The 13,875-nt window shown below is 42.0% G+C and overlaps 2 protein-coding genes across 2 annotated transcripts in view; one reads left to right on the top strand and one right to left on the bottom strand.

Annotated features, from left to right (window-relative positions):
* The window catches only part of nol10 (nucleolar protein 10), a 33,939-nt gene extending 27,977 nt beyond the window's left edge, over positions 1–5,962 (bottom strand). Inside the window, exons 1-7 of the mRNA XM_029687913.1 lie at positions 5,760–5,962; positions 5,354–5,399; positions 5,140–5,238; positions 2,321–2,398; positions 1,416–1,453; positions 1,179–1,315; positions 872–937 (exon numbers count right to left, since the gene is read on the bottom strand). Of these exons, the coding sequence (XP_029543773.1) occupies positions 872–937; positions 1,179–1,315; positions 1,416–1,453; positions 2,321–2,398; positions 5,140–5,238; positions 5,354–5,399; positions 5,760–5,825 (530 nt within the window). The 5' untranslated portion in view covers positions 5,826–5,962. The remainder of the gene's footprint in view (positions 1–871; positions 938–1,178; positions 1,316–1,415; positions 1,454–2,320; positions 2,399–5,139; positions 5,239–5,353; positions 5,400–5,759) is intronic.
* A 6,142-nt stretch (positions 5,963–12,104) lies between these two features.
* kcnf1b (potassium voltage-gated channel, subfamily F, member 1b) lies at positions 12,105–13,562 on the top strand. Its single transcript, XM_029688822.2, has one exon. It carries the CDS (start codon positions 12,105–12,107, stop codon positions 13,560–13,562), a length of 1,458 nt encoding a protein of 485 aa, XP_029544682.1.
* The last annotated feature ends 313 nt before the right edge of the window (positions 13,563–13,875 follow it).

Genomic DNA, 13,875 nt, shown 5'->3' with positions numbered 1-13,875 from the left:
TCTACTTTGTTTCCACAGCCACAAAGGCAAAACAGCTTTCCCATTTCGACAACAGAAGCCAGTCTGGCGGGAGAAATCAATAGGTGAATATCACAGCCAATCATAACACTGTGTAAGTAATACTGTGAAACACTATCATTCCACTATTACTGCAGGTATATTATGGATATTTTATGAACATTATGGAAATTACAATGCACTTTTAATATCTCAAAAGTACCCCCTTTGATTTTGTTTATTTGTAAAGACATATTGTTTTAAACAATATACACTCATTCAACTACTGTACATAATTCCAGAATGGGCTCTCTGCTGCTTTTTTAAAAAAATTTTTTACATTATATGATTGATACTTTATTCAAAAGTACCATAGGCCACCCTGGAAATGTGATGTGTTTGAAGAGTATATTGTTCCAAACAATGTCTAAAAAATAAGCAAAATCTTTTTAAAAAAGGTACTTTTTATATAATCAGAATATTTGGAATATTCAATATATGTTGAATAAATTAATGTGAAAATGTCTATTTCAGAATATAAACATACGCCATATTTTAGAGCACACTATAAGGAGTATATGACATCAAGATGTTGTCTGTACCATGTACGGTTCATGGATCATAGGGTATTACAGGAGGCATCTATAAGAATAAAAGGGTTCTAAAATTGGCACTTTCAGAAATATATTTTTTTTTAAAGAAAAAAAGCTTGTGATACAATTGTGAAAACCATGTTAAATATCCTTCCTCACAATAAAGTTATGTGAGAATTGCCAGAACAATTTGTGACACCAAAAATATTTCCACCCAATATGCTGTGGTGGAATCGGCCACAGCTGGCTTCATAAATAATGTATTGTTGATGTATACTTACACAGCATCTGTCTGAAGGGAGTTGAGGAACCTGCCCTGCTCCAGATTGAGTCTGAATATCTCTGAGCTGAAAAAGGATTCAGTCTTACTGTGCCCAGTCAACATTAACACAACTTCAACTTGTCTTTATTTTACTGCTGCTCTTTAATAGCGTGTTACTTTTATTTCTTATTTGTACTGCATTGTTGGTTAAGGGCTCGTAAGTAAGCATTTCACTGTAAGGTTGATTTGATGTAAAAGACAAGTCTAATGATACATAGGAAATCAAGACAGTGAATGATCCACCTCCTTTGGCTTTTAACCCTTACCTTGCCCCAACAAAGTAGAGGTCGCAGGAGGGGTAGTGGTAGGCAAAGTCCCTACCAAACTTGGGAATGCGTGTCTTGTAGTAGTGTCCATGCTGCGAGTGGAACTCCACGTACCGGTTACAGTGCAGAAACACCAACTACACAAACAACAATATCAGGTCACATTTGCTTGTAGAAGATACAGTTTAGATAACTCCCACTGCAGGAAACAACCAAGTAACAGTAAGTCTGTCTTACCTTCGAGTAGTCATCAGACAGAATGTCAAAGGCCACAACTGTGAGGGGGAAAAAACACACTTTCAGAACTAGCTACAAGAAAAAATAATATCTACTGGTTAAGGATTTTGTACAATGCAAAAGGTTTCTTTATTGGTGACCATCACATTATGGCAATTGTGTATGTCGGGTGTGTGTTAGTCACAAAACATGGCAATGTCTTAAAATTATGTAGACAACGCCATACATAGAAAAATCCTAAACGTCCCTTGTCTGTCACAAATGTAAAAAAATATATATATTTCAAATTAATCTGCCAATTGTCCATTGTGTTGGTCGAAATAGTTAATACACAAACCACACATACTAACCGAAGTCTTGCAGGTTGGTTAAGGGACCAACACATGGTCCACATGGTTTGCCAGATGATAGAAATGTCTACTTCAGTACAAGTGCTCTAAAAAGTTGGGTAAACAATACTTTCCTCTGGATATTTTACTTTCCGGCAGAGTAAGTTCAAATATAAGTGTATTCAACATTCCGGCTTGTAGAGGACCTGAGAGGTACCTTTCCAGAATCAAACACTGTCATATTCCAGACGATGTACTTAGAAATTCAGTGACTGGTCCCCAGGCAGGTGTGTGTTTGCTTGAAAATGTATATGTCTGGCTGCACTGTAGTTAAATATTAAGGACAGAGTAACTGGTTCAGGCCTGCGAGCTTTCATTAGTGGAGTCAGGACTAGCTGACACCATCACTTAGACAGCTGGATCCTCTTCCTATGGACCAGTCACTCACTTCACAACAAAAGGAGGGAGGGATACTTGCAGGGATTCCCATAGCATGTCAGAATTTCAGCCGACCATAGAAGCAGAACGATCACCCTACGATTATGTAACAATATAACTACTGGGTCTATCACTTACCATCCGAATCCAGACACCGTTCAAATTTCAAGGACAACTGATACGTGTCATAGCATCGGATCCTGGGTTTGTATGTGCCTGAAAGGATGTTAAAAGAAAGTGACAAATTCATATATAACAGCAATTCGTGTTTTCCACAAGCACATGCAGAAGCCAGCCAAATAGAACAATGATCCAGCTAAGATCCCCCGGGCTGGAGTTAAGAACTTTTTGCATCTCCATTTTGGTGGCGTCTGGTACATTTGGATTCCATCCGAAATAAACAGCTAAATTATTGAATACTTTATTGAGATTACCTCCCAGACTGGAAACATTTGTTGTTGTGGTATTGTGTTTACAATTTAAAATGACTGAAAATGCAATGATTCAGTGAAATGTTCATTTTTTTGGATATCGTCTAGGCCTATATGATCAGGACCATTTAAGTATGAGAACATTAAACCAATTTATTTTTATTTGTTTACATTTAACCTGTCTTCAAGTATTTTACTGCAAATTCTGAATTGCCACAATTGTTTGTTCTTCAAATTATGTATTTTATTAAAAAATAAAAATTAAGTAAATAGCCCAAATTATCTAGAAAAATGTATTAAAGGTTCAATATAATAGAATCAAACAAATTGTGTGATGGGCAATTTCAAATGGAAAAATGGGTCTCTAAAATAACAGAACAGGTGCTCAATTAAGTTCTGGGTCCATACGTGTTAAGAGAAGATCGACATCAGCTAAATTGTTTGCAACTCTCTTTTGATTGCAGTATGTAATTCAGTAAAAAAAGACTTGTTTAACAACTGACCCACAAATATCTGCAATAAAGGTATGATCGAAGGAGGAAGCAGGTGTTAACCATGGTCTCTGATACACTTTGATGAAATCAGTAGACCTATATCAATATCTTTGAAAATAACATATACAGTGCATTCGGAAAGTATTCAGACCCCTTGACTTTTCCCATTTTGTTATGTTACAGCCTTATTCTAAAATTAATTCAATCCCCCCCCCATCAGTCTACACACTATACCCCATAATGACTAAGAAAAACGGCCAATTCAAAAAAATATACGAAATATCACATTTACAGAAGTATTCACATTTACATAAGTATTCACATTTACATAAGTACCCTTTACTGAGTACTTTGTTGAAGCGATTACAGCCTTGAGTCTTCTTGGGTATGATGCTAAAAGCTTGGCACACCTGTATTTGGGGAGTTCCTCCCACTCTTCTCTCCAGATCCTCTCAAGCTCTGTCAAGTTGGATGGGGAGCGTCGCAGTACAGCTATTTTCAGGTCTCCAGAGATGTTCGATCGGGTTCAAGTCCTATATCGTTCTGGTCCACTCAAGGATATTCAGAGACTTGTCCCGAAGCCACTCCTGCATTAACTTGGCTGTGTGCTTAAGGTCGTTGTCCTGTTGGAAGGTGAACCTTCCTCCCAGTCTGAGGTCCTGAGCGCTCTGGAGCAGGTCTGTCAGAGTGATCATTGGGTTCTTGGTCACCTCTCGGACTAAGGCACTACCCCCCCCCCCCCCCCCCCCAGTTTGGCCCTAGGAAGAGTCTAGGTGGTTCCAAACTTCTTCCATTTCAGAATGATGGATGCTCCTGTGTTTTTGGGGACCTTCAATGATGGGAGACATTTATTGCTACCCATGCCCAGATCTGTGCCTTAACACAATCCTGTCTCTGAGATAGAAGGACAATTCCTTTAACCTCACGGCTTGGTTTTTGCTCTGACATGCACAGGCAACTGTGGGACCTTATATAGACAGATGTGTGCCTTTTCAAATCATGTCCAATAAATTGAATTTACCACTGAAACTTCTCAAGGATGATCATTGGAAACAGGATGCACATAAGCTCAATTTCGAGTCTCATTGCAAAGGGTCTGAATACATATGTAAATAAGGCATTTGCAAATATTTCTAAAAACCTGTTTTCGCTTTGTCATTATGGGGTATTGTGTGTCGATTGATGACGGGGGGAAATTATTTTATACGTTTTAGAATATGGCTGTAATGTAACAAAACATAGAAAAAGTAAAGTGGTCTGAATACTTTCCGAATGCAATGTAAGTATCATTAGCTTTTAAAACAATTAAATCTGTTATCTTTTATGATATTTTGGAACAGAGTGAGACTATCACTCCACTAGCCTACATATTGTTTCTGCAATGAGGAGGATTCACCATCTTCATGGAATGTTTTCATAATTTATCTGCCGATAACCAGGAACCAAATGAACAGCTCTCTTACCGACGCGATTCGGTAGCCTACTGATGAGTCACCCACATAACGTCATTGTCTGGCAAGTCCTGCTGGACTTCATATCGAAAATACAAACGATATCTTTAGTTTACTTGTCCATATGTGATACCATGGATATATGATCAACTTTACTCAGTCAGTTCAACACCATTTATAAACTAGTCAAGCTTGCTGTTCGGCAATCACATCACAGTAAGCCCATGCACTAGCACTGCGTGGCTGTACATAAAACACGCAAAAGAAAATAAATCAATGTGCCAGAAAATAGGCTAAGTGGATTTCGACTCATAATTACCACATTATATGGGACGTGCAAATTGGCTCATATAGACGATGAAGGAACATCATGCTGGGCAGACTTTTTTTCTGACTTGCGAAATGTAAAAACACAGCCTAATTTAGGTGGCATAATTCCCCACTGAAAATGAGTGTGCAACTGGCTGCATAGCCGACAGCCAGCGCTAGTGGAAAGCACTGCAATTACTTACAATCCTTTACTGTTCTACTCTACTAATATGCCAAATTTATCTGACCGTGACAGCAAGCCAAATCCTCACCTGCTGCTAGAATAAACTGCCCATCCCTTGACACTTTGATTGAGGTGCACACTGTAGGCATCTCAAAGTCCTGGATGAGCTCGATCCTGCGTTGGATGTCTGAGAAAAATACATTAGGGAGGTGACGCGTGAGCACAGGAAAATATACAGTCTGACAACTTGGCCAGCACACAAACACCTATAAGACATTGACATTAGTCAAATGAATACTCACCAACATCTTTATTTTGCAATGCCCTTTTCTTTCGATCTGAAAGCCACTGGGAAACAAATATTGAGACGTGTGTTATCACATACTCTGGGTATTATGACAAGCTACTGTTTACTTTGTGAGCTCATACCCAATTTCACAGCAATATAAACCTCCATGCTTACTGGCAATAGATGCAGCTAGCTGGCTAGCTAACGTTAACTTAGTTGCTTGGCATGCCTGTGCTTCAAGACAAGACCGAGAGCAATAACGTTATAGTAGCTAATAATAAAAACGACTTGACTTAGGAGATTCAATCGGTTATCAAAGTAGTATATATTAACAGTAGCTAACTAGCTTATTGTATTGTAAATTAGCTTGCTTGCTTGCTAAAGTTAGCTAGCTAGCTACTTTTGAAAACGTGTCTTACCTCTGGTAGAGACTTTCCGTGGCTTAAATTATAAATCTTCACATCATTCACACTGGATATCTGCATTGTCGAGGCTGTCAAATATACTTTCCACTCATAACACTAATGTACAATAATTGTAAGTTCTAAATATTAAAAACGCATGCCCCACGTTGCCACTAACAACAGGAAGTGTTGGTCTTTACTATTTAGGTCCGTGTGGAAGCCAAAAACAATAGATGGAGTTCCTTCTTCTTTTTCTTCCGTGGGGTTTAGCGGCGCTTTGGCATCCAACGTCATGGTGCATTACCGCTATCTACTGTACTGGAGTGTGGGCCAGAGACAGGGAGAAACGAAATCCTGCCAGCCCTGTTGCTCTTAAAAAAAGATAACAACATATTCTAGACTATATCTAATGACTTTCTTCTCAATATACTCTTTAAACTAATTTCCTGTATCCCCTTCTCCCTCATACTAGATCTCAGTTTCTCTCTTTCCCTCTGATACTGCCCACACTGTAGCAATACATGCTCCACAGTCTCTGTGTCCTGACAATAATCACACTTTCATGTTGAATGCTTTCCTGTCACATTTAAGGTCTTAATCAACTGGCTTTGTCCCACCATTGATCTTGTAAAAATAGCCTCCTCTCTTCTGTCCCTTTCTGCAGTCCTCCCTAACTTTCCTCTGTACTTGAAATAAATGCCTGCCCTTAGTATCTCTATTCCACTGCTCCTGCCTTTTCTGCACCATTACTGTCCATATCAGGCTTTTTGTCTCTGCCTTGCTCATTGAAACTACAACATCAACATCCCCACTACTAAGTGATTGTTTAACCAGTACATCAACTGCCTCGTTCCCCCTAACCCCCACATGGGCCGGGACCCAAGTAAATCTCATCTGTATAACCATCTGTCTAATCCTGCCATGGGTTTGTAGCACCTCATGAAGCAGGTCTTGTCTGCTACATGAGCTAAAGGACTGGAGACTCATTAACACTGCACATTAATCAGAGCAAATAACTACTCTGTCTGGCTTGTCTTCCTCCACCCACTGCAAGGCCAACAGTATGGCCATCAGCTCCACTGTATATATACAGCCAGATGATCTGTAATACGTTTCCTGACATCAACCCCAAATTCCTGCACTACAAATGCTGACCCAGTACATCCTGTCCTCCCAGTACATCCTGTCCTTCCACAAAATCCTGATACACAGTATGCAGATGTCTCTTAAACAAATCAGATGGATCAACACTCTCCCTATCTTTCTGTAGTCTCTCCAACACTTCTAGATCAACTACTGGAAGTGGGAGTAGCCATGGTGGATTTACAGGAATAGCTACCGTTGGACTAAAGAACCCTTCCATACAGTCCCACCTCCTTCACCTGGGTATTACTCACCCAAAGCTTGTGTTCTGTCAATGCAACATACATGGTCCTCCATGAGGAACGCCCAGCCCCCCACTCCTTCCCTGCCAGACAGCGCATCACATTTAGCACCTTCTTACACTTTCCCACCCTTCTCTCAATGTGTTCGCACAGGTCAGTCTAGTGTCAAAAGTATACCCCAAGGAACCTGAAGGCCCCCACCTTCTCCAAGTTTCTCCCATATAACCTCATGCATACCTCATCTCCCACCTTCCTCCTGGTAAAAGCACACTGTCTGAGTTTTCTGTACAGAGAACCTGAATCCCCACATTAATGCCCACCACTCTACCTCATCAATTGCTTCCTGTACCTTCCCGACTATGTATGGCACAATTTCTTCCCCTCTTCCATAAGGCCCCATCATCTGCAAATAATGACCTCCCAAGATCTGGTTGTACCTGAGTGTAAAAATCACTGATCATGATTGAGAACAACAGAAGACTAATCACGCTCCCCTGTTTACTGTAAGACTTTTCTGTCATTTTAACAGTAAAACACTGTAGGATGCACAGTACAATACCATAAATGTGTTTTACATGTACATTGCAGTATGGGTAAAATTATTTTTAAAATACTGTTATTAACTGCAATTCAGAAGCCTCCTGTAAAAATGACTCTAACATACTGTATTTCTTTACAGTAATAGCTTATGCCTACTGTAGATTCATGCTGTCGGGTGAGACACATGAAGCTCAGACTATTTTAGTAAATATCTTCTTGAAGCGGCTGTGAAGTGGAAGAATATTTTCAGCAGCTGATGGGAAAGTACCTTGCATTGTTTATAAGTATATTTATTGCTAGCCAAAGTTGAATTACTGAATGTTTCCTTAGCTAACCTAGCTAGATAGCTGGCTAACATTTGCTAGCTAGCTAGCTCAAGTTGACAAAAGCCATTACAGTCTGCTCTAAATTGCTCATAGATATCTAGCTGTGCGACCTAGAAAAACATCACAGAGAGAATATTGAGATTATAGGCTGTATCACATCTTCTGAGTGCAATAGAGAATACACAGCACAAATTCGTGACCGTTATGTTTCCACCATTACTACAGAGAAAATAGCTTGTTTATTGCAGTTCAAAAATGACTTGGATTGATGGGCCGCATTTTAAACATATATTTTACCCGTATATTTTAAAACAAATTGGTCAGAAATTTGGGAAGCACAGCCGAGAGCTGTCCAGTGACACAAGCCTACAAGACAAGCTAAACTACTTCTATGCTTGATGCGAGGCAAATAACACTTGAACATGCATGAGAGCACTAGCTGTTCTGGAAGACTGTGCGATCACGCTCTCCGCAGCCGATGTGAGTAAGAAATTTAGACAGGTCAACATTCACAAGGCCACAGGGCCAGACAGATTACCAGGACGTGTACTGCGAGCATGCGCTGACCAACTGGCAAGTGTCTTCACTGACATTTTCAACCTCTCCCTGTCTGAGTCTGTGATACCGACATGTATTAAGCAAACCACCATAGTGCCTGTGCCCAAGAACACTAAGGTAACCTGCCTTAACGACTACCGACCCGTAGCACTCACGTCTGTAGCCATGAAGTGCTTTGAAAGGCTGGTCATGGCTCACATCAACACCATTATCCCAGAAACCCTAGGCCCACTCCAATTTTATACCGCCCCAACAGATCCACCGATGATGCAATCTCTATTGCACTCCACACTGCCCTTTCCCACCTGGACAAAAGGAACATCTATGTGAGAATGCTATTCATTGACTAGAGCTCAGCGTTCAACACCATAGTGCCTTCAAAGCTCGTCAATAAGTTAAGGACCCTGGGACTAAACACCTCCCTCTACAACTGGATCCTGGACTTCCTGATGGGCCGCCCCCAGGTGGTAAGGGTAGGTAACAACACATCCGTCACGCTGATCGTAAACACAAGGGCCCCTCAGGGCACGTGCTCAGTCCCATCCTGTACTGCCTGTTCACTCATGACTACACGACCAGGCACGACTCAAACACCATCATTAAGTTTGGCGATGACACAACAGTGGTAGGCCTCATCACCAACAATGATGAAACAGCCTATAGGGAGCAGGTCAGAGACCTGGCCCAGACCCAGGATCTGTTGTAACCGGCCACGACCGGGAGGTCCGTGGGGCGACGCACAATTGGCCTAGCGTCGTCCGGGTTAGGGAGGGCTTGGCCGGTAGGGATGTCCTTGTCTCATCGCGCACAAGCGACTGCTGTGGCGGGCCGGGCACAGTGCGCGCTAACCAAGGTTGCCAGGTGCACGGTGTTTCCTCCGACACATTGGTGCGGCTGGCTTCCAGGTTGGATGCGCGCTGTGTTAAGAAGCAGTGCGGCTTGGTTGGGTTGTGTATCGGAGGACGCATAACTTTCAACCTTGGTCTCTTCCGAGCCCGTACGGGAGTTGTAGCGATGAGACAAGATAGTAGCTACTAAAACAATTGGATACCACAAAATTGGGGAGAAAAAGGGGTGAAATTAAAAAAACAAAAAACAAACAACAACAAAAAAGACAAAGGAGATGATTGTGGACAACAGGAAAAAGAGGACCGGGCACGCCCCCATTCTCATCGATGGGGCTGCAGTGGAGCAGTGTCGTGACGTTGTATTAGTTAATGTGACGACTGTTGTTCATCGAATGATTAAAGTTTCTAATTGCGTGATCAACTGAATCAAGCAATTATTAACTCATTAACCTGGGGCACCATGGGTGCTAAATCATTTTTATTGAGTTTCTATTTCCCAAATTAACTCAAAGAATATCAGAATATCGATTTTACAACAGCCGCTAATTAACCAGTTGCCTCTACCAATCTCGTTCTGAACGTCGTATAGCCCGTGAATCTGCACGGACCCGGGTCTCACTAATGAATTCGTACCACACCAATCTTAGTTGAATATTTATTTACTAAAAAGCTAAAATGATGATAAAAGATACACATAGACAAAACACATTATAGGCTATTGATTAGAACTTAGTATAACGGGCCAACACACTATGGTGCGTGTTACCCACAATGAGGATTTCAAAAGAGAGAGAAAAAAGAAAGTACACAAGAGAAATATACATTTGGGTGAATTTGTCAGCTACGCTATTCTAACCCTAGCCTTGCCCCAAACTGCCGCTCTTATGGGTCAGAATATAATGATGTAATTACGTGGGGATGATCTCCGAGGATTCTCTGCGTGGACCGTTCCGCTGTTCGATGACGCACTTCTCCTGCGCACCTCCCTGCTCGTCCTCCCGATGTCAGTGTCCTTTTTGGCGTAGGAGTCTGTTCCCTCACCCTTTTCTCTGGAAGGGGTCTTCTGAGGACAGACAGCTCTGTAGCTCAGAGCTCACAGCATAGGAATGAAACCCTTTAGATACCACGATTCGATGGGAGATGGAGGCTAGGTGGTTCGACTTGAATTCACCCGCTTAGACACAGCTACTCATCCGTAGCTTGGATAGAAAGGGATTTCTTTGTCTTCAAACTTGAGTTGCGTTCTGGGTTCGTTGACTTTTTTTAGACCTTGCTGCAGCTGGGGTCACATAGTCCTGTCGTAAATTCTATACTCACAGGTTTTATACCCTTGGGTCAGAAGTGGGCGTAACCGCTTTTAGGGCAATTCTCTGGGCGTACCAAGTTAATGAGGCAAGGTCTAAGTTTTTCTCAAATCCAATTTTAGACAACTAACTTCACATTTCATCTTTCCCAAAACATTCTCTTTGATTTGGATATTTTCCATACAACGTACAATGTATAAACATCAAACATATACTAGGAAAACTCTTCAGGTTACAATGTTTTCGTAATAACGTCATCTATTAACCTTTAATAACAGAACAAAAATGACATACATTTTCATATTCCATCTATCGTCATGACCACCATTGTGGCTGACGAAAACCATTGTTCCAAAGTCCCTTTAGTTCATGTTTAATGTTCTGAGGCTGGTTCTCCATAGTAACAGGACAAAGGAATTTGTCTGTGGCCTGAGATTTACCAGGGGCGTGAGGGGCCATAAAAAAAACACATCTTCAGACCCCTAGATCTCTCCTCCTCTGTTGGGGTTGAGAGATCATCTGTAGGGTTGTGGTCTCCTGTAACCTGACCTGATCAGGACAGTCATGACAGCAGGTTGAGAGCTTCAAGTTCCTTGGTGTCCACATCACCAACAAACTAACATGGTCCAAGCACACCAAGACAGTCGTGAAGAGGGCACAACAAAAACTATTCCCCCTCAGGAAACTGAAAATATTTGGCATGGGTCCTCACATCCTCAAAAGGTTGAGTTGAGTTGAGATACTGGTGTAATTTCGTTCAATGATAACGCTTTGACATTAGCCTAGCCCCCCTGACTATAACTTCGTATTCATTTTGCTTGCTGTTTGGGGTTTTAGGCTGGGTTTCTGTTCAGCACTTTGAGATATCAGCTGATGTAAGAAGGGCTATATAAATACATTTAATTCGGTTTTTAATTTCACCATGTGTTGTCAAGATACATAGGCCTATGTAATGGTTGTGCAATGCGCTCACCAACAAGTTCTACATCAATATCCAATCACCTCACTCACATCATATCACCTCACTTCAACTTCAACTATACGCAATATTTGTGTTTTAATTGCCCAAGACAACTTGGTAAATTCAACTTCAAGCAGAAAGTTGGCAACTAAGTGATATTTGCTCACATAGCTCACAGGCGCTGCAGTAGCAGTGTGTGCGTGTGTGTGTTTGTGTGAGAGTAAAACAGAGAGATTACTTAATTGCCACTTGGTCATGGAAGAGCGCTGAGCGGGGTTTTGCACAATGCCTTTCCTTCTTTTTTAAATGACTTTCTATAGGCTACCGGCACTTTAAACATTTCATGTGACCTACATGAAACACAAGTCTGTTTATTGCTTTTCGACATTTCCTCCAGTTATTATACTGCGTCAAAAATAGCCTACGACAGCAGGAAAGATGTGGACAATACCCAAACCCCGATATAAGAACTGCAACCAATTGGATACAAGGGATGAAGCCGAGATGGCCGTGAACATTGGCGGCGTGAGGCTAGTTTTAGACCGCGATGTGCTTAACCGCTACCCGGAGAGTAGACTTGCAGAACTGATCAACTGCTCAACTCTGAATTACGACGTTATCTACTCACTTTGTGATGATTATGACCCGGGTAAAAAAGAGTTTTATTTCGACCGGGATCCTGACGCTTTCAGATGTATCATTGACGTGTATTACTTCGGTGAGATTCACATCAAACGAGGTATATGTCCAATTTGTTTCATTAAAGAGATGGAGTTCTGGAAAATTCACCAAAGCTATTTGGACGAGTGCTGTAAAAGTTACCTGACTGAAAAAGAGGAAGAGCTGGCAGAGATTGCCAACAAAGTTAAGTTTATCTTGGATGATCTAGATGGGGACCCTTCTGTCAACTGCTCAGCGCGGTGTCTAAAGTTCCTTTGGAAACTCATGGAGAAACCGGAGTCCTCTTTGCCTGCGCGTGGCATCGCCGTTGCATCTTTCCTCTTCGTCCTTGTGTCCTCCGTGGTGATGTGCGTGGGGACCATTCCAGAAGTCCAAGTAGAAGATGAAGAGGGGGACCTTGTGGAGCACCCGATGCTGGAGGCCATCGAGACAGCCTGCATAGGCTGGTTCACCGTGGAATACCTGCTGCGTTTTGTGTCCTGCCCAAACAAACTGCTCTTTTTCCTATCCTTTATGAACATAATCGACTTCATGGCTATCATTCCCTTCTACGTGGTGTTGACCCTTACTTACCTGGGTACGGCCATGATGGATCTGGCCAAGGTCCAGCAAGCGGTCCAGGCGCTTCGCATCATGCGTATCGCCCGCATCTTCAAACTGGCGCGCCACTCCTCTGGGCTACAGACTTTCACCTATGCGCTGAAGAGGAGTTTCAAAGAGCTGGGGTTGCTCCTTATGTACATGGGCATAGGGATATTCGTGTTCTCAGCACTGGGCTACACCATAGAGCAAAGCCACCCGGAGACCCTCTTCAGTAGCATCCCACAGTCCTTCTGGTGGGCTATTATCACCATGACCACCGTGGGCTATGGAGACATTTACCCCAAAACCACTCTAGGCAAGTGCAACGCAGCCATCAGCTTCCTGTGTGGGGTGATTGCCATTGCGTTGCCAATTCACCCCATTATCAACAACTTCGTCAATTTTTACAACAAGCAGAAAGTGCTCGAGACCGCGGCCAAGCACGAGCTGGAGCTCATGGAGTTGCAGTCTAGCGATGATTCACTGATGAAGGCAACGCGCAAGTGTGGCGCAGCGGGTGCGTTGGAGAGCTCGATGCGTACCTCGCGTAGTGATAATTGTATACCACTTCTCGAGGAATCGACCAGGACTTTGAAGTCGAAAGATTATTGCTCGGAAACCGAATCATTTTAACTTGGTAAAGAAACATTATATAGTGATGTGTTTCAATAGCTAGGTTTCCATCCAATTGGCGATAGATTTTCATGCGAATAGTCTAAAATCCGCATAAAAACAATATGACATGTTCCCAAACAATATGGCATGTTCCCATCAGAGACATGTTTCCATCAAATTGAGTTGTTTTAGATAAAATGCTGTGTCTGATGACGTAGTGCACATAAAAATAGAAGGTAAATGGGTTTCCATCGCATCTTCAACTCTACGTATGGTTTTCTCGTACAAAATGTTGAGTTATTTGGCGAGTGTGCCCACTCTGGTATTGGCA

The sequence above is a fragment of the Oncorhynchus nerka genome, linkage group LG18, assembly GCF_034236695.1.
Source record: "Oncorhynchus nerka isolate Pitt River linkage group LG18, Oner_Uvic_2.0, whole genome shotgun sequence".
Classification (NCBI taxonomy): domain Eukaryota; kingdom Metazoa; phylum Chordata; class Actinopteri; order Salmoniformes; family Salmonidae; genus Oncorhynchus; species Oncorhynchus nerka.
This window is presented reverse-complemented; position numbering and strand designations above follow the sequence as displayed.